At 43.6% G+C, this 23,895-nt stretch overlaps 1 protein-coding gene across 1 annotated transcript in view; it reads right to left on the bottom strand.

Annotated features, from left to right (window-relative positions):
• LOC141133580 (NXPE family member 3-like) overlaps positions 1-23,895 on the bottom strand; it is a 71,836-nt gene that overhangs the window by 10,226 nt on the left and 37,715 nt on the right. The window contains exons 3-4 of the mRNA XM_073623043.1: positions 13,608-13,828; positions 9,761-9,834 (exon numbers count right to left, since the gene is read on the bottom strand). Coding sequence (XP_073479144.1) covers positions 9,761-9,834; positions 13,608-13,828 — 295 coding nt within the window. The remainder of the gene's footprint in view (positions 1-9,760; positions 9,835-13,607; positions 13,829-23,895) is intronic.

The raw sequence follows: 23,895 nt of genomic DNA, 5'->3' as shown, positions 1-23,895 counted from the left end.
CCCGATTCCTATACTGACCACTACACAATACACTATCCACTGACCACTACACACCACACTGACCACTAAATAAAAACACCACACACTGACCTACCTGATTCCTATACTGACCACTACACTATACTACTACACAATACACTACACTATCCACTGACCACTACACTGCACACCACTACACACTGACCACTACACACCACTAACCACTACACACTGACCACTAACCACTACACACTGACCACCACTAACCACTACACACTGACCACTACACATTGACCACACTACACACTAACCACACTACACTACACACCACACTGACTACTACACTACACACTGACCACACTACACACAACTAACCACTACACACTGACCACCACTGACCACTACACACAACACTGACCACTACACACCACACTGACCACTACACACCACACTGACCACTACACTACACACCACACTGACCACTATACACCACTACACACTGACCACTACACTACACACCACACTGACCACTACACACCACTACACACTGACCACTACACTACACACCGACCACACACCACACTGACCACTACACACCACTACACTACACTACACACTGACCACTACACACCGACCACACACCAAACTGACCACTACACACCACTACACTACACTACACACCGACCACACACCACACTGACCACTACACTACACACCACACTGACCACTACACCACACACTGACCACTACACACCACTACACTACACACTGACCACTACACTACACACCACACTGACCACTACACACCACTACACTATACACTGACCACTACACTACACACCGACCACACAACACACTGACCACTACACTACACACTGACCACTACACACCACTACACCACACTCTGACCACTACACACCACTACACTCTGACCACTACACACCACACACCACACTGACCACTACACTACACGCTGACCACTACACACTACACTACACACCGACCAAACACCACACTGACCACTACACACTGACCACTACACTACACACCACACTGACCACTACACAATACACTACCCACAGACCACTACTACTCAATACACTACATACTGACTGCTACACAACACTACTCACAGACCAATACACTGCACACAATACATTATACACTACCTACAACACTATACATTACACTATACACTAACTTTCTGGCTGCTCCCTCTCCCCAGACCATATCTACTCCCCCCGGGCCGAGTGAGTCTCTTACCTTTCTTTCTTCCATCTGCTCTGCCTCTGCGCCGCCGACTGTCATACTGCCTGCCCCGGCGGGGACATGATGATCAGTGACCCGGGCCGGAGAGGAGGAGAGAAGGAGAAGACAGCGGCCACAGACTGCCTTCCGTGACGGCCGACATATTTGGTGACCCGGGCCGGAGAGGAGGAGCAGGAGAAGACGGCGGCCACAACGAAGGACAGCCCCGCTCACCCCTGCGATTGAGGACAGGCCAGCCCCACCTGCCGCACATGACCCCTTTCGCCCAATCACAGGGCGCCAGGGGCCGGCCTGAGAATTATCATGGCGGCCGGAGCGCGGGGTCACAGAACAGAATTTAGCTATATGGAGAGAGGGTGACACATACTGGAGCAGGATATCGCCCCCCCAAATGCTGCGCCCGGGGCCTACGCCCCCCTCGCACCCCCCACGCTACGCCACTGCCGAAAAGGGAACGGCGGCTGAAAATGGTGGGTCTCCCAAAAATGTAGCTAGGGGAAATACTTTGGAGATTAAAGTGGATGTAAACCCTCACAAATTCCCAGCGAGCAGCCTCAGATGATACACAGGGGTTAAACAAATCTCCTTTTGCATGTATATCTGCTGTCTTCAGCTTTATATACTGTTTAGAAAGTTCAAATCGTGTTAGGAGATTTTCTATTCCTGTTCAACACTGCAGTGAAGCCTGGGCATACAGCCAAGACAGCTGATTGGAGGAAAGGCACACACCCCTCTCCTCATAGGTAGAGACTTTCAGATCTTTTTGTAGAATAGTTCAGGGCTCTATTAATCTATTTATAGCATCCTCCCCAACACAAAACTCAGGCTGCTTTTATCACGTGATGGAGAAATAGTCAGAAGTTATCAGGCTGATAACAGAAGAACGGAGCAGGAGAAAGCTATGGAACAAAGTGCTTTGAAGAGAGATAAGAAAACACTGCAGGTATATGTGCCACTGCCCAGCTCAAATTTAATGAATCAGGTTTACATCCACTTTAAGTAATACTTATGATTGGTTTCACAAACAGAGGGATTGTGATACTATGGTGTTAAGAGGGGCTATGAGGGAGTGAAAAATTAAGATGACCATATTAAACCCAGCAGGTACAGTGTGATGTATTTACAAGATGGTCACCCACAGAAAGTTTGGTAGTAAGAACTTTCTTTTACCTACTTGCTGTTTGTGTTGCTGTTTTGGTTATACTTGTTCTGTATAATTGTTATCTAGTGTGCACTATCAAGAAGAAGTTTAACACAATGATTAATAAGGCTGATGATCAGGCTTGGACAAGCCTGCTGCCCAAATAATTTAGAAGGGTTTATCATATTCATGATAAAAGAGGGGATTGAAGCGTTAATGGTGTTTCTATGCTGTATATTTTTCTTTATTTCTCATGGAATTATGTGTGATTCATAGTCACAACATCTTGTTTGTTCAGACATGTTTAGATATGCCTGACTCTGCAGAAATAGTTTCTTGTGAGAACATCTTAACATGTGTTACCAAAAGTATCATGTGAGTCATATCAGAACTAACCTGAAACCAATCCCCCTATTGATCAAACTGCATCAAACTGTATACAAACTATGGAAATCCCCTGAATAAACTGAACATGCATTGAGTCTATCCTGTGTGTGATGCCTCTTTGTGATCCTGAGGCTTCGTAGGGAGTTCCCCAGCCGTCCGGTTCTGAAAGTCCCCAACAATATGGATGAATGGAAGCGGATTCGAATTGAATCTAGGGAACTCTAGATTCAAATATATTCCATTGCACTAGCTGAGTGAATCTAGCTTCCAGATAGTATAGCTGAAACTGTGAAAGGCCAAAACCCCCAGACAATGGAGAGGCATATAAGAAGTGTTTAGAGAATCTAGGGTGTTTAAATACCCAAATAAATGTAATAAATAATTTCTCTTTAAAGACCATCTAAATAGGATCTAGGAACCATGATAGGCAAAGCCCTAAAGAGGTAGAGCAATTTTGGTAATACAATTATTTTAATTGTCTCCACTCTTCCCAATAAAGAAATAGGGTAGTATTTCCACAGTTTTAGCCAACCACATTTTTTTGAAAAGGCAGGGAAATAATTATATTGAAATATGTCAGAATATGTAGGTGTGAGGGTGTGGCGGAGTGCAGGTCCCTTTAGTTCAAACTCCCACAATCCTCTGGGCTCCCAGCATCCCCTGAGCTCTTGGACACTCCCAATTCTGGCTCCTCCCTGCTTCCTGTGCTCACAGAGACCCGGCCTGATAGGACAGCAGTGACTGGGAAGGCAAAGTGAACTGTCACCATGTGCTGGGTTCTCTCCGGTGAAGTCTGGTGTACAGGCCACCAGCAGTGAGCATGCAGCATCTATCTAAGCCCCAGTCACTGGAGAGGACTTTGCTACAGTCAGTTTGGAGAGGTTATCCATGCAGTGGGGTGGCCCTATCTTCAGCCACCAGAACCTCCTGTCCAAAGACAACAGCAGCGGTGCCAGTGTGAAGCCAGCCACAGATGTACCCAGCCACTAGCTTTTCAGAACATTCCTTCATAAGGTGGACACGTGAAAGACGTTATCTTCTTTCTCTCTCATAAGCTGAACTGAACTCAGGAACTCTACTGTCATCTAATGGCCATTTGTAGAATTGTTCTCATATGTTCCATTCCTGTTTTCCCTACTGTTAATATTAAAGAGGAACTGCAGTCTGCTCACATAATTTGTAATAAAAACATCTTTGCCATTCTGAAGCTTCCCTCCAACCACTTTGCATATTATTTTATATATACTGTGATTCTGTACTTGCCAAATATGCTGCAGAAATCCACCTCCACTGAGTCTGGCTGCATCCATTTTAACTGTGGGCAGCTGAAGCTGCTGCCTGCTGACTTCCTGGATTTACACAGACACACAGAGGCACACCTCCAGCTCTGCAGCTTTCATTGGCACTCTTATGACTGACCCCCCCTCCCTTCCTGGCAAACTCTCACCAGAGTGAGAGAGAGAGAGCTGGGCATGATGTCATAAGCCTAGGCTAATGACCCGACAAGAAACAGGAAGTGGGCTGTATAAGGTATTTACTTGCAGAAAAAAAAAATTTTACTATCCAAAGTTAAAACAACAAGGGCAGAAGATTTAATAGATGGAAAGATGAGAAAATGACTGAAGTTCCGCCTTTTTAATGTTCTATACTGCACCCCCTATACAATGTTATGTTGATTTTCATTGTTTAGTAAAGTAGAAATTGCATATCACCACTGGTCTGATCATTTGGCTGATACCATTACACAACAAGGGTAATACCTAAATAGGAGACAGAAGTACTGGACCAGACAAAGGGAAATAAGGACTTTCCTGCGTGACTGAGGATACATTTTTAGGTAATGCTGTTGATTTAGATTAATTTTCAGACTAGAGAGGGAGGTAAATTTGTGTAGGACCAAGAAGAGGTTAGGAAGGGAGATTAAAGGTTGGGAAAAAATAACATAATGCCGTCTGCATACATACAAAGTTTAAGTATGTTTTTTTGTTCATTTGGAATGTGAGCTTCTCGGTGGGTAAGACACCTACAAGTTTACGGTTTTGGTTGATTTTTTTTTAAATGTATTTTTTTGTGTGTGTTTTGTTTAGTATTGTTTTGCTTTATGTATTGTTTTGTATTTTGTGTGTCCTTCTGTTGTTGACCAGTGTTTGGTCCAGACTGATCCAAACTCTGGATACACTTTTTGTTGTGACACTGCATCTGGCCTCCCAGAGTGGAGTGACAGAGCAGGCTGGCGCAACTTATGGTTTTAAAAAGTCCCACTTCCGGTTGCCATTTTGCTACATCAATTGGTGCAACTTAGGCACCAGCAGGTGGAGGGGAAAGGCCCACCCAGATGACATGGGTATATTATATTTCCCTTATTGAGTTTCCAGGCCCTCTCATGGTGTGGAGGTGGCTCTTGGTATACCCTGGGGGCCACATATAACCCCAAATGGACTTGCCTGTCCTTTAGAATCCTCAAAGTTACAAATGGATTTTGTTTGGGGGCTTATGAGACATATGTATCTTTACTTTTCCATTTTAGAGTTGCTTGTTTTGGATTGATGGTCTTTCTGGATTACTCCATTAAAACATAATGGTCCCTCTGCAGCTTTGACAATGTGAAACAACAGCTTTTCAATCATGGCATCAAATACAGCATGCTGTTTCTTGCCCAGCCACAAGTACAAGATGGCAAATCCATCAAGTTCTTTACAGTGCCTGAGGAGTCCGCCACATGGCTTGATGCCCTGCAATTTGCTCTGCAATTGTAGTCTTTACATCCTTCTACTGGTTCTGTTTATTGAGCGGTAGCGCTGGAAGAGGTTTTTTTGGGGGGTGGGCACCCTGTGTATTTTTTGCTGAGGGGTGCTTCTGAAGATGAACAGAAGAACATGCTATATTACAGTGGATCAACCCACCTACTGTTGTTGCTCCTCCATTTTGATGCATTGCTTTCCCCTAATTTTTACCTGCTGAATTATGTTAGGAGGACTCCTATTTTGTTATGGTTGTTTGCTTTTTACATGACCCCAGTGGGTGTTGTACCTTTGACTGTTCTGGAATCTAAGCACAATCAATGTTTTGGGGGGGTGGGACAGGGGGTTATTTTAGGCTTGATTGCTGGGTTAGTTATTTATGTTGGCATGCTGGAGAAGGGCTTTTCCTAGGAATTTTTACTGTATTCCCCTGTCACACTGCCTAGGTTGCATTGTATGTAATACCATGCTGATATACTGGAATTCTTGCTCCATCCTGGTCCAGCGGGGTACTTCTGGGTCTTACCGGGAAGATTTCCTAAATGGTGCTCATGACTTCACTTGTATCATGGAATGTTAACAGTCTAAATGCCAAGATTAAAAGATCCTTAGTGTTTAACCATCTTAAAGTGTATAGCCCCCACATTAGTGTTTTGCAAAAGACCCATTTAACGGGCAGTAAAGTACTAAGCCTTAAGAAATTGTTGGTGGGTCACTACTACCATGCTACGTACTCTTCCTACGCTAGGGGAGTCAGTGTTATCATTCGGAAGACCCTGGCATTCTCCCTTCTGAACCTTAAGCTGGACCCAGAGAGGAACTATGTTCTCTTATATGCTGTGGTTGATGCTATGGATATGGGGATTTTGGGGTATATCTTCCTCTGCCAATACAGATCTCCCACTTTCATAAGCTGACATAAGGACTCTAGACTAGACTCTAGACTAGGGCTCATGATCTTGAGCAGTAGTTTATTGATAACTCACAATCTGTATTTTTTTGGATATGCAAATGGCATACCGGGAGGTTGAGCTCCTTAGAATAGAGAGTGATTGGAAGCAACATGTGAACCAAACAAAGAGCATCTTTGAGCAGGGTGACGACACAGGACATCTTCTGGTCTGGCTCTCTAGGAAACAATTCTCTATGGTTTATATAGCTAACATCAGGGACTCAGATGGCACCCTTGTAAATTACCCAATCAAAATCAATACTCAATTTGCACAGTTTTATCAGAAGCTTTACTCCTCCAGAGCCCAGCATTCTGTGAGGGACCGCCACACTTATTTTGATGGCATAGAATTTTCTACTGTTACTAATGAGTTGCAGCAACAGTTGGAAGCCCCATTTCTTTGGAGGCTGTCCAACAGGCCATCTACTCTCTGTAGTCGGGGAAAACCCACAGAGTGGAAGGTCTCCCCTCTGAATTTTATAGGACCCATATTGAGGTGCTTGCTCCTAAGGTGTGTGAAATGCTGCATGCTGCTTTGGAGGAAGGCTGTCTCCCAACTTGCATGTCACAGTCTATTGTTATTGCTCTTCCTAAGTTGAGTTAAGACCCTGTATTGTGCTCCTCTTATCAACCTTTATCCCTTTTGAACATGGATGCTAAACTTTTTACTAAGATCTTGGCTACTTGGCTTAACTGTGTCATTTTATCGCTGGTACACAGTGATCAGTCAGGTTTCATGCCTGACAAGGGCCCAGATATCAACCTCCATAGGTTGTTCACTGTGCTAGCCTCTTCTGCATCTATGCAACCCCCAGGTGTAGTTGCCTCCCTGGCTCAAAAAGCTTTAGGCTCAGTGGAATGGCTGAATCTGTGGGCAATTCTATGGAGGTTTGAATCTGGCCCTCAGTTCGTCTCCTGTCTACAACTCCTGTATGTTACCCCTACTGGCTTTGATATTTATGGAAGAGTTCTATTCTGAGTTGAGCAATTTGGTGTTTTGGGGACCTCGCTCTAACCCTATAAAGATTGCCCTACAGGTTTGGAGACATGCGGGGGTCTCTCCGGGGGCTGCTGAAGAATGGTCTCCCCACACTTGTCCATGCCAGGCCCAGTTTTTTGGGCTAAATATGGTAATAAAACTCTGCAGAACATTATCTCACAGGGTCAGCTGTTAACCTTTAATAGGTGTAAAGCTATATCTGATTTACCTAACAAAATACTTACAGCTTAGGTACGCTGCCCAGGCTCAATTTACTTTTCCACTTGAGATGGCATCCCATGAAGCAGAATGCCTGTTGATAAGCCCCTATCTTCCCTTTATCAATGATTGGCTCATGCTCCTGCAACCCAAGGCTGCAGGAAAGAAATTTGCACCATCTATGGCTGGCCTAAGGCTGTGCGTTGTAGTTTCTTATTACCAATCTCCGTTGCCACTATTGTTTTTGTCTTTTCTATTATTGTATTTTTACATTGTGTAAAAGTTAATAAAACGTACCTGTTAAAATATCCTAGAACCAAACAATTCACAAAATCCATATAAATATTCTATTTCTTAATTTATCTTGAACACTATATTCTTATTTCTTCACGGACTTAAGTTATACATTTACAATCAATACATTAAAAACATAAATAAATTTATAAAAAAAATTGTTAAAAATTATTTTAAAAATATGTTAAATTTAATATTACATGAAATACATGAATTCTTAAAAAAGATTAAACAAAATCAATTCTAAAGGTTGGTTTATCTATGTAATACTTCAGTATTACATAGATAAACCAACCTTTAGAATCCCATTTTCATATCAAATAATTAAACAGGGAGTGCCTTAAATTAGTGTCCCTATATACCTATCAGTACCTATCTCCTAATAATGCTTTATGTAACAATTCAAGTCTATTTCTATGATAAGGCCGCTTTTAGAAGGAACATTCAGTAAATAAATCCATTTGGTCTCTTCTTTGGGAACCTCCCTCACTCCATTGAAACCCTGCCACTGTGGTAGGACCCTAGTTATACCTCATCATTGCAGACGTGATAGATCCCGATTATATTCCTTCCTAAAATGAAGGGAAACACTGTGCTGTTTAAATCCTTTCCGCATATTATTAATGTGTTCTGCTAACCTTTTTTTCTTTTAGTCTGCCTTACATACTGATATCCACATGGGCATTGTAATACATAAACAGCGTATGTTGTATTACAGGTAATGAGGTGTCTCGACTCATATTTTTCCCTGTGGCTTGGCATATAAAGTGATCCCTCATTTTTCTATTCACTTTACTCATTCTACATGCCACTCAAGGACTGCCAGAGAAGTATCCCTTGTGATCTAAAAATATTAATTGCCTATTGGGGGGATACAGAATACCCTTAATAACTCGATCACCAAAATAGAGTATTTTATGAATATAAAACTAGGGCTATCAGGAAAGAGTGGACTTAAGTATACAGTACATAGCTTTAGTCTATGACCAAGTATGTCAGGAAGGACCGAGCGGTTAAGAGCGTAGTGGTAGAACAGAGGACCCATCATCACCAGTGGCTCCTGTGGGGGTAAGCGCTACAAGAGCAAATAAGGGTTTCTGTCTACTAAAGGTAATGCCAGGCACTCAGTTTTGTCTGTGCCAAAGCAAAACTTTAAAAATGGTTGATAGGATTTCTTAAAAAAAGGAATCAAAGGGATCAAGGTTCTGCTTTTACAACAGTATTTTTTTTGTTTAAAAAAAAAAAGCATATTAACCAGAGAATATTTACTTCACCTTGCCAGCCAGGAGTGTGTTTAAAATTGCTGTCTATCAGGTTGCTGTCAGGTTTTCTTCATTGAATGAGAATTTTGTGTGCTTTTTTATCCATGTGACCACTGTCGTCTGGACATAAAATGGTGGCAAATCAAAACGTTTACAGTTGTCACTGTAACAGGAGGAAGAACCTTCCAATGAAGATACCTGTGTTTACTAAAAATTGTCTAAGTGGGTTTTTGTCTTTGTTTTGGAGATGTTTGCTCTCACTTCCTGTTGTGTTTATGGGGCAGGAAGTGAAGGGAAATCTCCCCAACAAAATACAGACAGCAAAAAAAAAAAAATCTGACAATGGTTTAAAACTTTCCATACTCAGTTCCTGCTGAAAAAAAAAATCAAATGCTTTCTTTTAGGAAAATTATTTTCTTAAGTTTGGAAATCTCTGTTAAAGCCCAATTCTGAGCAATAAAAAATGCAAGGGTTTAGTTATCTAGAGGAACAAAAAAGGCACATGGTTCAAACAAGTTAGAATGTAAAAACACCTACCACTTGTGACATTCTTCTGAGGTAAGACATTTAGTGACCCAAGGTTTGATGGGATTTCTTGGTCAATCAGTGACCTGAAAGGGCCAAATAAAAAAAAAGTGCTTAAAAGATGAAGTCTTGGTATACATTTATTATTAAAGCTAACGCTAGCTTATGAGCAGAGCCCTCTTAAACTTCCTGTATTTAATTGTATTGTAATTGTACTGTCTTCCTTTAGTTTGTAAAGCTCTGAACAAATTATTGGCAATCATGTTTAAAGATATAATAATAATAATAATACACCATATTACCAAAAGTATTGGAACGCCTGCCTTTACATGTGCATGAACTTTTATATCTTCCCAGTCTTAGTCCGTAGGGTTAAATATTGAGTTGGCCCACCCTATGCAGCTATAACAGGTTCAACTCTTCTGGGAAGGCTGTCCACAAGGTTTAGGAATGTGCCTATGGGAATGTTTAACCATTCTTCCAGATCGTATTTGTGAGGTTAGGTACTGATTTTGGAGAGAAGGCCTGGCTTGCAGTCATTCCAAAGGTGTTCTATCGGGTTGAGGTCAGGGCTGTGCAGGCCAGTCAAGTTCATCCACCCCAAACGTGCTCATCCATGGGCCTTGCTTTGTGAACTGGTACAAATCATTTGGTGGAGGGAGGATTATGGTGTTGGGATGTTTTTTTTCGGGGGTTGGGCTTGGCCCCTTAATTCCAGTGAAGGGAACTCTTAAGGCATCAGCATACCAAGACATTTTGGTCAATTTCATGCTTCCAACTTTGTGGGAACAGTTTGGGAATGGCCCCTTCCTGTTCTAATATGACTGTGCTCCAGTGCACAAAGTAAGGTCCATAAATACGTAGATGAGCGAGTTTGGGCTGGAGGAACTTGACTGGCCTGCACATTCCTGACCTCAACCAAATGAACACCTTTGGGATGAATTAAAGCGGAGACTATGAGCCAGGCCTTCTCGTCCAACATTCCCATAGACACACTCCTAAACCTTGTGGACAGCCTTCCCAGAAGTATTGAAGCTGTGATAGCTGCAAAAGGTGTGCAAACTCAATATTGAATTTTACGGACTAAGACTGGGAAGCCATTAAAGTTCATATGCGTGTAAAGGTAGGAGTCCCAATACTCTTGACAATACAAAAAGTTGGGCAAAAGAAAGGCATGTCTGCTGAGTATTTTGGTCACTATATTAATTCAGTTATTTCCCAATATTTCTAGTACACATTAGGAAAAAAAAAACTGCTGTATTACCATGGACCCATTTGCAGCCTTTCATTCCGTATCCCCCATCAAGAACTAGGGTGCCACTATTTGCCCAAGGCAACTGCCTATGCCACCATCACATTGGGTTACATATCTGGTAACATCACTGCTCAAATATAGTCACTGGTCATATTTGGTCAGTAATGTCACCAATATATCTGCCCTTTTGATATTGCTGATGACAGCTTGGGGAGGCAAGAAGTAGCATCGGGATTGGTCATGTGCTGCATCTGTCAGGTTTTTACTTTTGGACAGTTGGTGGTTGGTGAGCATCAATGCTTGATGATGGATTTGCAATGAGGGATATTTTGGGGATTTTCTTTTTTTTTCAATAAAGGACTTTTCAAATGTTTGGGTGTCTTTATTTCTTTGTTGCATTTTTTGTGAATAAGTGGGGTACCCATTAAGCATTCACATTATGGGGGGCAGCATCTGGGAATTCATTATTTTTAAAGGTAGTTCCCAGATTCTGATGTGGCCTCCACAGTCACCAGGCCGGGAAAGTGGGGAAGAGGCTTTCATCCTCATTAACATAGGGACAAAATGCTTTGCCAGTAGTTTAAATTGGCAGCAAATTACATTTTGTTGCTGTCTCCTTAAAAAAAAAAAAAAACAGCACCTAGGTCCCCTAAATACTGTACATAACATAATTCTATATCTTAGGGGAACCTTTGGATGGGTCTGTGTGCCATTTTTTATTTTAAATAATCCAGCAGGGAAATGTGATTTGTCAAAACTTTTTTGCCTTTGTCTAGGTCAGTGCTTAAGAAAAACACTGATCCTAGTCCGAAATCTTTTGTGCATTAGTACATGTTTTCCAGGGCAGTTCTTCCTCTCTAACTCTATGCTGTTTTTTGATAACCCTTTGCTAACTGGCCCAGAAAATGGGCATCTTAAATTTGACAGATTCAGCTCCTATTGATTTCAATGGGGTACACAGTGGCGTAGCTACAGGGGTCACATGGGTCACAATGGTGACCCTGCCCTTGCTCTGGGATAGAAGGGGGGGCGTGCATCTGGTAGAGAGAGGCTGTCAGACCAAATTCCTCTTCGTGCATCGACACAGGGAGCCCCATCAGACAGTGAACACACTCAGAAAAGTGAAAGCAAAGGAGGAAGAGGTGTCTTCTTGAGTGCTGTGCTACCTGCTTCCCCCTACAGAGCAGTACCTGGCTGTGTGATTGAAGGTACTGTACTGCTGATTGTTTTAAAGGATGTGGGGTTGTGTGTGTGTGACTTTTTATGTGTGTTTCTATATCTGTTTGTATGTGTGTATATGTGTGCAGAACATTCCATCCATCACAAGACACACTGCAGAGTATTCCACCTAACCTATGACACACTGCAGAGGATTTCACCCATCCCATTATACACTGCAAAGCATTCCACCTATCACATAACGCACTGCAGAGCATTCCATCCATCCCACGTTACTGCAGAGCATTCCATCCATCCCATGATGCACTGCAGAGCATTCCACCCATCCCATGATGCACTGCAGAGCATTCCACCCAACCTATGACACTGCAGAGTATTCTACCCATCCCTTGATATACTGCGGCAAGGCAGTCGCTCTGTGCCAGATCACGTACCTAGTACATGATCCGACACTTCCTGGTCTGGGGTGCATGCGCGCGCCGCCGGCGACCCACTTCGGCTGTGATTGGACGTTGTGTCTGCTGGGACCCGCCGATCATTCGGGAGGCAGGCAGAACGGCTGTCTGCCTATGTAAACAAGGCAGGCGGTCATTCTGTGAGAGAGGAATGTACTGATCCCGTGTTTCTGCTGAGCAGGATATCCCCCCAGTCAAAGCACCTCCCCCACAGTTAGCAAGTACTCCCTAGGAACCCTTTGATCACCCTGATGTTAACCCCTTCCCTGCCAGTGTCATTAGTACAGTGACAGTAATTTTTTTTTTTAGCACTGATCACTGTATTAGTGTCACTGGTCCCCAAAAAAGTGTCAAAAGTGTCAGATGTCTGATTTGTCTGCCGCAATATCGCAGTCCCGTTATAAGTTGATAAAAAAAAAATTATATTAAGAAAAAAATAAAGAAAAATATCCCATAGTTTGTAGGCACTATAACTTTTGCACAAACAAATCAATATACAGTTATTGTTTTTTTTTATTTTTTTTTAACCAATAATTTGTAGCAGAATACATATTGATCTGAATTTATGAAGAAATTTGATTTTTTTTTTTTAATTTTTATTGGATATGTTTTCTAGCACAAAGTAAAAAATATAGTTTTTTTTTTTCAAAATTGTCTGTATTTTTTTGTTTATAGCGCAAAAAATAAAAACAGCAGAGGTGATCGAATCCCACCAAAATAAAGCTATACTTGTGGAAAAAGAAGGACATAAATTGTATTTGAGTACAGAGTCATACAGTAGGATCGCACAATTGTCAGTTAAAATAACGCAGTGACATAGCGCAAAAAATGGCCTGGCCATGAAGGGGGGTAAACCTTCTGTAGTTGAAGTGGTTAACTAAACCTTACTAGATGGTTGACAAAACCACTCATTGATTCAAGAATATTATTGCAGTACAAAGTGAAGGTAGAAAGAACAAAGAAAAATTACCCTGAGAAGAACGGTTTCTCTTCTTCGCTTTGGATGTTGCGGTTTTCTCCCCCTGAGTGCTCCCGGTATGAGTCACAAGGGAGCTTTTTTGGCCGTTGACACACCCACTTTTCTTGATTCTGCCGATCATAATATTCACAGACGTCCTGCCCAGGTAGATCGAAATTGCACGTAACCTCTTCACGAGTTCCATTTTTCTCAAAGTAGCCTTTAAAGAGAACCTGTAAGCCAAAACTATGCACATTCAGTTCTAACAAACTGTTAATGAGGATTTCCACTAAAAATTTCCAGTAAAAATTGAATAATACCTATCTGACTGGTGTATCCTTATAGCAAAGTATACCTACCCACTGTAACTCCCATATAAATAAAAAATGAGACTCCCATTCAGCTGTTGCGTACATCTTTTAATATTGGAGAATTACCAATTACATGCAGTCATATATTATGGTTATTCACTTAACACCCCATGTCAACAGGTACAATCAATACTCCCCTTATTCAATCCTACCAATATAGACAAGGTTGCTAAACTTATTTCTAAAGCCCACACACCCACCTGTCCCCTGAACCCTGTTCCCTCACTAATACTATGATTACCCTCTGACTCTATCCTACATTCTCTAACCCACATCTTCAATCTCTCCCTCTCTTCTGCCATCTTCCGCAACTCTATTAAACATGCACTAGTCACGCCCATACTTAAAAAGCCTTCCTTGGACCTTACCAATCTTAACAATCTACACCCCATCTTCTTGCTCCCCCTTTCCTCTAAACTCCTTGAACGCCTGGTCTACAACCAACTGAGTGATCACCTCAATAGGAATAACCTTCTTGATTCCCTTCAGTCTGGATTTCACCTTTCACACTCCACTGAAACTGTTCTTCTAAAACTCACAAATTACTTACTAACAGCAAAAACTAATAGATATTATTCTGTACTCCTACTTCTGCACCTTCTGGCTGCCTTTGATACAGTTGACCACCCGTCCTCAAAAAAAAACACTATTCTTTTGGTCTCCATGACTCTGCTCTTCACTGGCCCTCATCCTACCCATCCCACCTCACCTTTAGTGTCACTTACAATTCTACTTCCTCCTCTCCCTTTCCTTTCTCCATTGGAGTTCCCCAAGGTTTTGTTCTTGGACCTCTCCTATTTTCAATCTACACCTCCTCCCTGGGTCAGCTGATAGCCTCCCATGGCTTTCAATATCATTTCTTTGCTGACGACACCCAAATCTATCTCTCCACCCCTCAACTCACTCCATCAGACTCCTCACACATCACTAATTTACTAACAGACATGTCTGTCTGGATGTCACACCACTTCTTCAAATTCAACTTGTCCAAAACCAAGCTCATAATATTTCCTCCCCCACGTGCCTCTTCTCCTGACTTCTCTGTCCAGAGGAATGGCAAAACCATCAACCATTCCCCACATGCCAGGGTACTAGGAGTTATCCTGGACTCTGAACTCTCCTTTCGGCCCCACATCCAATCACTTTCTAAAGCATGCTGCCTCAACCTGCAATTCCTGCATTGGCTGCCACTCGCCCAACAAATTAAATTTAAAAAACTAACAATAACTTACAAAGCCATCCACAACAGCTACATCACTAACCTAATCTCAAAATACCAACCAAATCATCCTCTTTGCTCCTCCCAAGACCTCCTACTCTCTAGTTCACTTGTCACCTTCTCCCATATTCACCTCCAGGACTTCTCCTGAGCCTCTCCCATACTTTGGAATTCCCTACCCCAATCTGTCCAACTATCTTCAACTCTATCCACCTTTAGGAGTTCCCTGAAAACGTTTCTCTTCAGAGAAGCCTATCCTGCCTCCACCTAGCAACTGTACTTTTTAATTTTCTTCATTAGCTTATCCCCCACAGTTATTACCCTTTGTATCAACTGACTCTCCCTTCTAGATTGTAAGCTCTTACAAGCAGAGCCCTCATATTCCTCCTGTATTGATTTGTATTGTAACTGTACTGTCTGCCCCAACGTTGTAAAGCACAAACTGTTGACGATATATAAATCCTGTATAATGGTAATAATATTTATTCAAGTGGGAGAACTTCTGACTCTGCACTTCAGCAAATGCACGAAGTGAAAATTCTTCGAAAAACACCACACAGAAGACAGGTGAACTTGTACACCCCTTCAGCTCTTCATCCACTCTGTAACATGCCATCTCTACCACTCCTTCTGACAGTTGTGTCCTCTCTCCTTAAACTCCCTTTCCTTCACCCCTCTTCTCCACCCCACAGCTTATATATTATTATTATTATTCACGATTTATTTAGCGTCAACAGTTTACGCAGCACTTTACAATGTATAGGGGCACAACACAATTACAGTACAGTTCAATACAAAAGGTACAGGAGGGCCCTGCTCGCAGAGCTTACATTCTAAAGGGAGGGGGTGATGGTACAAAAGGTAATAGCTGCAAAGAATGATTTGATGGGGGTGGCTCGGGGACAGTTGTTAGGTGGGTGTGGGATAGGCTTCCCTGAATAAATGAGTTTTCAGGGATCTCCTAAAGGTGGACAGGGTAGGGGCTGATCGGACATACTGGGGCAGGGAGTTCCAGAGGATGGGAGAGGCTCTGGAGAAGTCCTGAAGGCGAGCATGGGAGGTGGTAGCAAGGGAGCTAGAGAGCAGGAGGTCCTGGGAGGAGCGGAGGGGAAGATTTGGGCAATATCTGGAGATAAGGTTGGTGATGTAGATGGGGGCGATGTTGTGAATGGCCTTGTAGGTTATGGTTAGCATTTTGAATTTTACGCGGTATATATAACTCCCTCACTTCTGTCCTCTTCTTATTACGGCACCCACCAACTCCTGCTAATTCTAAATCCACATGCACACAAAATCTCCAGAACCCTGGGGCATGTCCTTTCATATAAATCTCACTCCCACATTACCTCCCTCACCCTTATGCTTCTCCTAACCTCTAGGGATATATTCCAAACCCTGGGCCTCCATCACTTAACTGCACTCAACGCACCCATCACCCTGCACCCTCTGGCAGCAGCCGCAATCCACACAATTTAGTTCCCATTCCTCTTCTATCAAAAACCAGACTCCCCTTTTCCTGCACCCTCTGGAATGCCCGCTCTGTCTGTTAGAAACTCACCTCTCTCTACATTCTTTTTATCTCTAACTTTAATCTACTCACCATTACTGAAAACTGGCTACATGAATCTGACACTGCATCTTCTGCTGCCCTCTCCTATGGTGACATTCTCTAGGCTCACACCCCCAGACCCAGTGGACTTAAGGGAGGGCGTGTGGGAATCCCTCTATCCCCATATAGCAGCTTTCAGGTACTTCACCCACCTCCCTTTTAGTCACTCTCCACATTTGAGAGGCAACAGATTCATTTTCATGGCTGTGACTCTCCTTAAAAACAAGATTGGATAAGAATGCCAGACTTTATGTAAATTTTGGACCCGAGATACACATGGAGGATAATTTGCAGCAAAAATGGAAGATATCTGTGGTGTGACATAAATTCCGGGATAAGCTATTTTATCAACAGACCACTGGAATGGAAAGAACCCTCAGAGGGCTTCACAATGGGCAGACATTATATTGATTGGGACAGCTGTCGATTTCGTGATATTGACTGAGAGTCCGGATATAGAGGCAAATTTAGACAGTGTGGAGAATAAGTTGGGTAAGGATATATGAATATATGGGGTTGAGTCAGAAAGAGTATAATATCATCTGCTTAGTTAAAACTGTGAAGTTTCAATGGGGTATCCAATAATGTATAAGGTGTCTTTTAATAGCAATCACCAGGGGTTCTAGGGCCAAGGCAAATAATAAGGGGGAGAGGGGGCATCCCTGGCAAATACCTCTGCCAAGTGCGAAGGAATCCGAGTTGCAACCTGATAATTTTATTTTAGTTTGTGGAGAGTGGTAAAGGGCTTGTACACCAGATAGAAATCCAGCTCTAAAGCCCATACATTGCAGCACTGAGAATAGGTAGGCCAGAGTAAACTATCAAAGGCCTTCTTAATGTCAAGGCTTAATAATAAGACCTGTTTTGAGTGTAAATTAGCATCCTAGAGAACATTCATGGTAAGGCAGATATTATCTGTAGTAAACCTATTGGGGATAAATCCCGATTGGTCAGAAGAAGTTAAAGACTCGATAATCGCAGCTAGCCTATTAGCCAAAACTCGACCAAATATTTTGAGGTCATTGTTAATAACCAATATCGGTCTACAGTTTTGTGGTAATAAATGGTCCTTGAGGGGTTTAGGTAGAAGGGACATATTGGCTAAGGTAATTTCTTCTGGGAAGTGTTTGCCCCTGAGGACATCATTAAACATAGTATTTAATTGTGGGGTTAGGATAGGAGCATAGTGTTTGCAATAAGTATCAGTAAATCCATCTGGGCCTAGGGCCACCAATCGTTTTAAGGATTTAATTACTCGAAGGATCTCTTCCTCTGTAAAGGGAGCATTGAGAATGTCTAATTGAATGGTTGATAGAGTAAGGAGAGGAAGGGAGGCTAACCATGTTAGCGACTCTTGAGATGGGAAGGAAGGGGGGGGGGGGCAAGCAGAGTCAAATAAATTTTTTCAAAAATGCTAAGGATCTCCTTAGGGAGTGAAGCTATGTTACCTGTGGAGTTGCGGAGTTTATATACATGGGGATAACAGTCCGTAATGTATGGTTAAGTTTACAGGCGAACATGGACAATGCAGAGTTACTGTGTAGGAGAAATTTAGCTTTCGAGCAACAGAGGGATTTTTCTACTTTGGCTGATAGCAAGGTATTCAGCGCTAACCGCTTCTGAGCTATCAGTTGCCTGTTAGATATTATAGGGTTTCCAATTTGTACTCTGTGTAACTTATCAAGCTCTTTAGTTTGAGTAGAGATTTGTTGCCAGCGTTCTTTATTTTTTGCTGATGCTTTGCTAATAAGACGGCCTTGTAAAACAGCCTTGTGGGCCACCCACAATGTGCTAGGGGAGATATGTGGCGTGGAATTTAAGGTAAAGTATTCCAGCATAGCGTCAGAAATTTCCTGACGAACAGTTGGGTCTGTGAGCAGAGTCATTCAAAAGCCATGTATGCATAGTCTCTGATAGACCGATAAGAGTGGTGGATAAAGCTATAATATTGTGGTTTGACCATGGGGAGAGATGAATTCCAGACATGGTGGAATTGACTAAAATGATGGGAGTACAATAGATATAATCAGGGCAGTCTTTAAGGCAGGGCAAAAGGGGCAACTGCCCTGGGCCCCGTCATTGTGGGGCCCAAAGCAGCTGCCTCATACTTGCCAACTACCCCAGTTTAAATTCCCTTGTCCCGTGCTGTGTCCCAATATCTCAGTGTGAAGTTATGTTACTAATGCTGCCCAGCTCTGCCGTATTGCCGTGTACAGATGACTCATCTGCAGACTCTATGTTTACCTGTAAATAACCCGCATTGATATGTAAATAGTGGTGGCATTAATATGTAAATAGCTGCAGACTGGGAGTAACCTCTAGCAACCAATTAGTGAGTAGTAAGGATGTCCAGTAACCTCTAGCAACCAATCAGTGAGCAATATTGATGTACAGTAACCTCTAGCAATCAATCAACAAGCAGAAGTCATGTGCTGTAACTTCTAGAAAATAATTAGTGATCCACAATGTGTGCTGCAACCTATAGCAGCCAGTCGGTAAACGGTAATGATACCTCTGGCAACCATTCGCTTCCTGATCTGACAGATTTATTTATTGTATGTCTCAGAGCAGATGGAGAGTGAAATTGCATGGAGGGGATGGGGGGTGTTGGCGGGGCCCAAGAAAATGTTTGCCCAGGGTCCAATTAATGTTAAAGACAGCCTGGATATTATCCAGTCTAACGAAAGAATCATGAGGTAAGAGTAAAATGTATAGTCTTTAGCTCCAATGTTTTGAGATCGTCAGGAGTCTATCAATTGGAATGACTGCAGTGATTTAGTTAGTGATTTGGGGAATGCTTTAGAGTAGGCATCTCCAAACAATGGCCCTCCAGTTCAGGAACTACAATTCCCATCATGCCTCGTTATGTCTGTGAATGTCAGAGTTTTACAATGCCTCATGGGATGTGTAGTTCCCCAACAGCTGGAGGGCCGTAGTTTGGAGATCCCTGCTTTAGAGCAGGGGCAGTAAATTATAATTCACGGGGGTCCGGTCAGAAAAATTTTCTTCTAGCGGAGGTCCGAGTGTCATATTGGTGCTATGACTCCACATTATATCCTCCACATTGTAGCCCCCTGTGCACGTCACAGGCCCCTCATCTCAGACCCCCAGCCACAGGCTGGCCCCCCATCACAGACTGGCCACCCCCATCACAGACTGCCCCCCCTAACAGACTGGCCCCCCTTCACAGTCTGGCCCCCCCATCACATTAATGGTGAGTGATTGATTGCAGGGACAGCCTCGCTGTGTAGCAACCAGTCACCCGCTTCCTAACTTAAAAACTCATCTTGTTTGAATAGGACAGGCAGTGTGAGGAGGGGGCAGTGCAGTGATCCTATCCAAGGGACAGACCCATGCACGGCGCGCCTGCCATGCTGTGAACATAGCAGCAGCAGCAGGCAGGCAGGCGAGCCGGCGGCAGGGAGAGGACACACAGGCAACTATTTGGCAAGGCTGCGGTTCGGGTAGTATGACTACTGGGGCTGGAACCGGACCACGGCCTGGCGTTTTGTGATGCCTGCTTTAGAGGATAGAGAAGTGGTGCTTCAATCTAATTGTGGGTGGGCCACAAGGTTAAAATCACCAACGAACGGGTGAGGTGTATTGTTCCAGAACATTTAAAGAAGGCTGAAAAAAAATGTTGCTTGTGCCACATTAGGGGCATACACATTTGCTATCGTAAGTTCACACCCAGCCAAAATACCTTTAAGTGTAAGAAATCTGCTATCTGGATCCCTGAAAATGTGCTGAACCTCAAAAGGCGAAGAGTTATTATTATACAGGATTTATATAGCGCCAACAGTTTGTGAAGCACTTTACAACGTGGGGGCAGACAGTACAGCTACAATACAAATCAATACAGGAGGGATCAGAGGGCCCTGCTTGTTAGAGCTTACAAGTGGAAACAAAAGGTAATAACTGTGGGGGATGAGCTGATGGAGAAAATGAAAATACAGTTGTTAGGTGTGGGTAGGGTAGGCTTCTGTGAAGAGAAGGGTTTTCAGGGATCGTCTAAAAGCTAATAGAGTAGGAGATAATCGGACAGATTGGGGTAAGGTGTTCCATAGGATTGAGAAGGCTCTGGAAAAGTCCTGGAGGCGAGCATGGGAGGAGATGATGAGGGAGCTAGAGAAAATAGAAAAATCCAGAATTTGAGATTTGTGCTGGTCAGGGCTGGACTGGGACAAAAATTTGGCCCTGGACTTCATCCAGACCAGCCCACTTTAATTTTGCAAACACGCACAAAAACAAGTGAACAAGTGAAGTGGGAGGGCTAACGTCATGCAGGAACATTGCTACAGCCTCATTGGCTGGAATTTCAGAAACCGGCATTGCTGCACAGCCATTGGCAGCGCTGAGGCTGAGCTGGTTGCACACTATGAAGTGAGGTGATGGGGAGTGCGGATGACAGGTCTCTCCCATACCAGCCGGCCGGACAAGCCCGCCCCCCCGGCCAGCCCCGATGTCCACCCAAGCCCTCCCCCCTTCACTAGCCGTAAGCCGTTCTACTTTATTTCTCTTATAGGCAGGGCAAGACATCGTGCTGCCTGGGTTCAAAAATAAAATGCTGACCACCCCCCCGAAAAAAAAAAAAAAATAACGCCCACTAAAAGGCCCCCACATCCATTATTGTATATCATGAGAGGGTGAGAGAGAGAGAGAGATGGGAGTGAGAGACAGGGGGGTTGTGGGAAAGGGGGTGAGAGGTTGTGGGTAAGTGTCAGAGAGAGGGGATGAATGAGAGAGAGGGGGCTGAGAGACAGAGGGGGGGTGAGAGACGGGGGGGCTGAGATACAAAGTGGGGCTGAGAGACAGAGGAGAGGGTGCTGAGAGACGGGGGGGGGCTGAGAAGACCACATAGCACTATCCTTATCTCCAGTCCCTCCTCTGCCCCCCGCAGGCTGTGTATGCGGGCAGGTATGTGTAGAATGCTGGGTACTTGATGGCTGGCAGCGCTGAGTCTTTCTCTTGTCCGGGGGTGCTCTTGCTGCTCTGCTCCTTTCAGCGGCTCCTTGGCAGCCTCCCGCCTTCCGCCTGTCCTGTTCCTCCGGGCCCCCAGTCAACCTGTCCTCTAGCCTGGACTGCATTGTTCTTGTAGCAGAGAGAAGAGGAGGTGGACAAATCGAGGTTCTGGGAGCGCTGGGGTGGCCAGGCCCGCTCCTGTTCATCTGTTTGGTGGTCAGGGAGGGGGGGGCTCTTCTCCCTCCTGGGTTCTCACATCTAACTGCCCTCCTCGCTGGCCACCCTCCCTTAATCCCTGCCACTGTTTGCTACCACGCTCCTGCTGCCGCCGAACTCTACATAAAAAAACGGCCCACTGAGTCATCGGCCCACCGGGAAACTCCTGATTGTCCCAATGATCAATACATGCCTGGTGCTGGTATAACATTGGTTCAGGCTGCCAGAAACATAAACCTGAAACATAAGAAATTACAATATAAGGGACAAAAAAGCCCCTAACTCCATGAGCCATATCCAGAGATATAAAGAGAAATAAGGATATGAGTGAAGTGAGGTAGCATCAACCTCCGCAGACCTAGCCTGCTGAGAGCATGTTTTAAAGCTATAAGTTGCACGTCAAGTAATAGCTTACAATAAAATTGTAAGGTATTGTTATAAACATACAGTATATTCATAGGGTCCGTTTAAGTTAGTTAGAGCGGTATAACCATGTCACCAAACCACTTGTTAAGTACCTTTTCACCCCCCCCCCCCCCAAAAAAGGAAACATTTGAGGGTGTAATATGAAAAGGCCACTAGATGGCAGTGCTGGTCAGTCTTGCTGATTCATAGAGCTGTCTATAGTGGAAACTCTTGACTTTCTCTTCCATCTTTCTATTCTGAGAGATGATAAAAGTAATTACCCAAGCTGTATAATAGACTGCAATAAGTATACGCCAAAAAAGGCCACGAGGTGGTGCTATATAATCATGAATATGGGAAATTTAGTAGCTAGTAATCGGTATAGTTTTAATATTAGAGGATAGATATAATCCTGGTTTCTGTATGGATTAGAAGAGAAGTGATCAGCTGCAGCTTCAGCCAATTTCATGTCTGCTACATTTTTACTTTAGAGTCTTGGCGATGGGGTATGCCAGGTAATGGGCCGGGGCAGAGGGTGGTGGGTGATACTTTCTTGGCACACTTTGGGCGCCCTAAGTACCAACTGAGCATCGTTTAAACACCACGTATTGTTGCTGACCGTGTCCATTCCTTTATGACTACAGTACCCATCTTCTGATGGCAGAGCAGAGCATCCTCTTCCATGAGATCCAATTTTACTAGTACTTCTTGACCTTCCAATAGCGTAGTGGCCACATATACATAGTTACATAGTAGGTGAGGTTGAAAAAAGACACAAGTCCATCAAGTCCAACCTATGTGTGTGATTATGTGTCAGTATTACATTAAATATCCCTGTATATTGCGGTCATTCAGGTGATTATCTAATAGTTTCTTGAAGCTATCAATGCTCCCCGCTGAGACCACCGCCTGTGGAAGGGAATTCCACATCCTTACCGCTCTTACAGTAAAGAACCCTCTACGTAGTTTAAGGTTAAACCTCTTTTCTTCTAATTGTAATGAGTGGCCACGAGTCTTATTAAACTCTCTTCTGCGAAAAAGTTTTATCCCTATTGTGGGGTCACCAGTACAGTATTTGTAAATTGAAATCATATCCCCTCTCAAGCGTCTCTTCTCCAGAGAGAATAAGTTCAGTGCTCGCAACCTTTCCTCATAACGAAGATCCTCCAGACCCTTTATTAGCTTTGTTGCCCTTCTTTGTACTCGCTCCATTTCCAGTACGTCCCTCCTGAGGACTGGTGCCCAGAACTGGACAGCATACTCCAGGTGCGGCCGGACCAGAGTCTTGTAGAGCGGGAGAATTATCGTTTTATCTCTGCAGTTGATCCCCCTTTTAATGCATGCCAATATTCTGTTTGCTTTATTAGCAGCAGCTTGGCATTGCATGCCATTGCTGAACCTATCATCCACTAGGACCCCCAGGTCTTTTTCCATCCTAGATTCCCCCAGAGGTTCTCCCCCCAGTGTATAGATTGCAATTATATTTTTGCCACCCAAATGCATTATTTTACATTTTTC

This window comes from Aquarana catesbeiana, linkage group LG03 (genome assembly GCF_042186555.1).
Source record: "Aquarana catesbeiana isolate 2022-GZ linkage group LG03, ASM4218655v1, whole genome shotgun sequence".
Taxonomy (NCBI): Eukaryota; Metazoa; Chordata; class Amphibia; order Anura; family Ranidae; genus Aquarana; species Aquarana catesbeiana.
The sequence above is the reverse complement of the archived record's forward strand: the minus strand, read 5'-3'. Positions and strand labels throughout refer to the sequence as shown.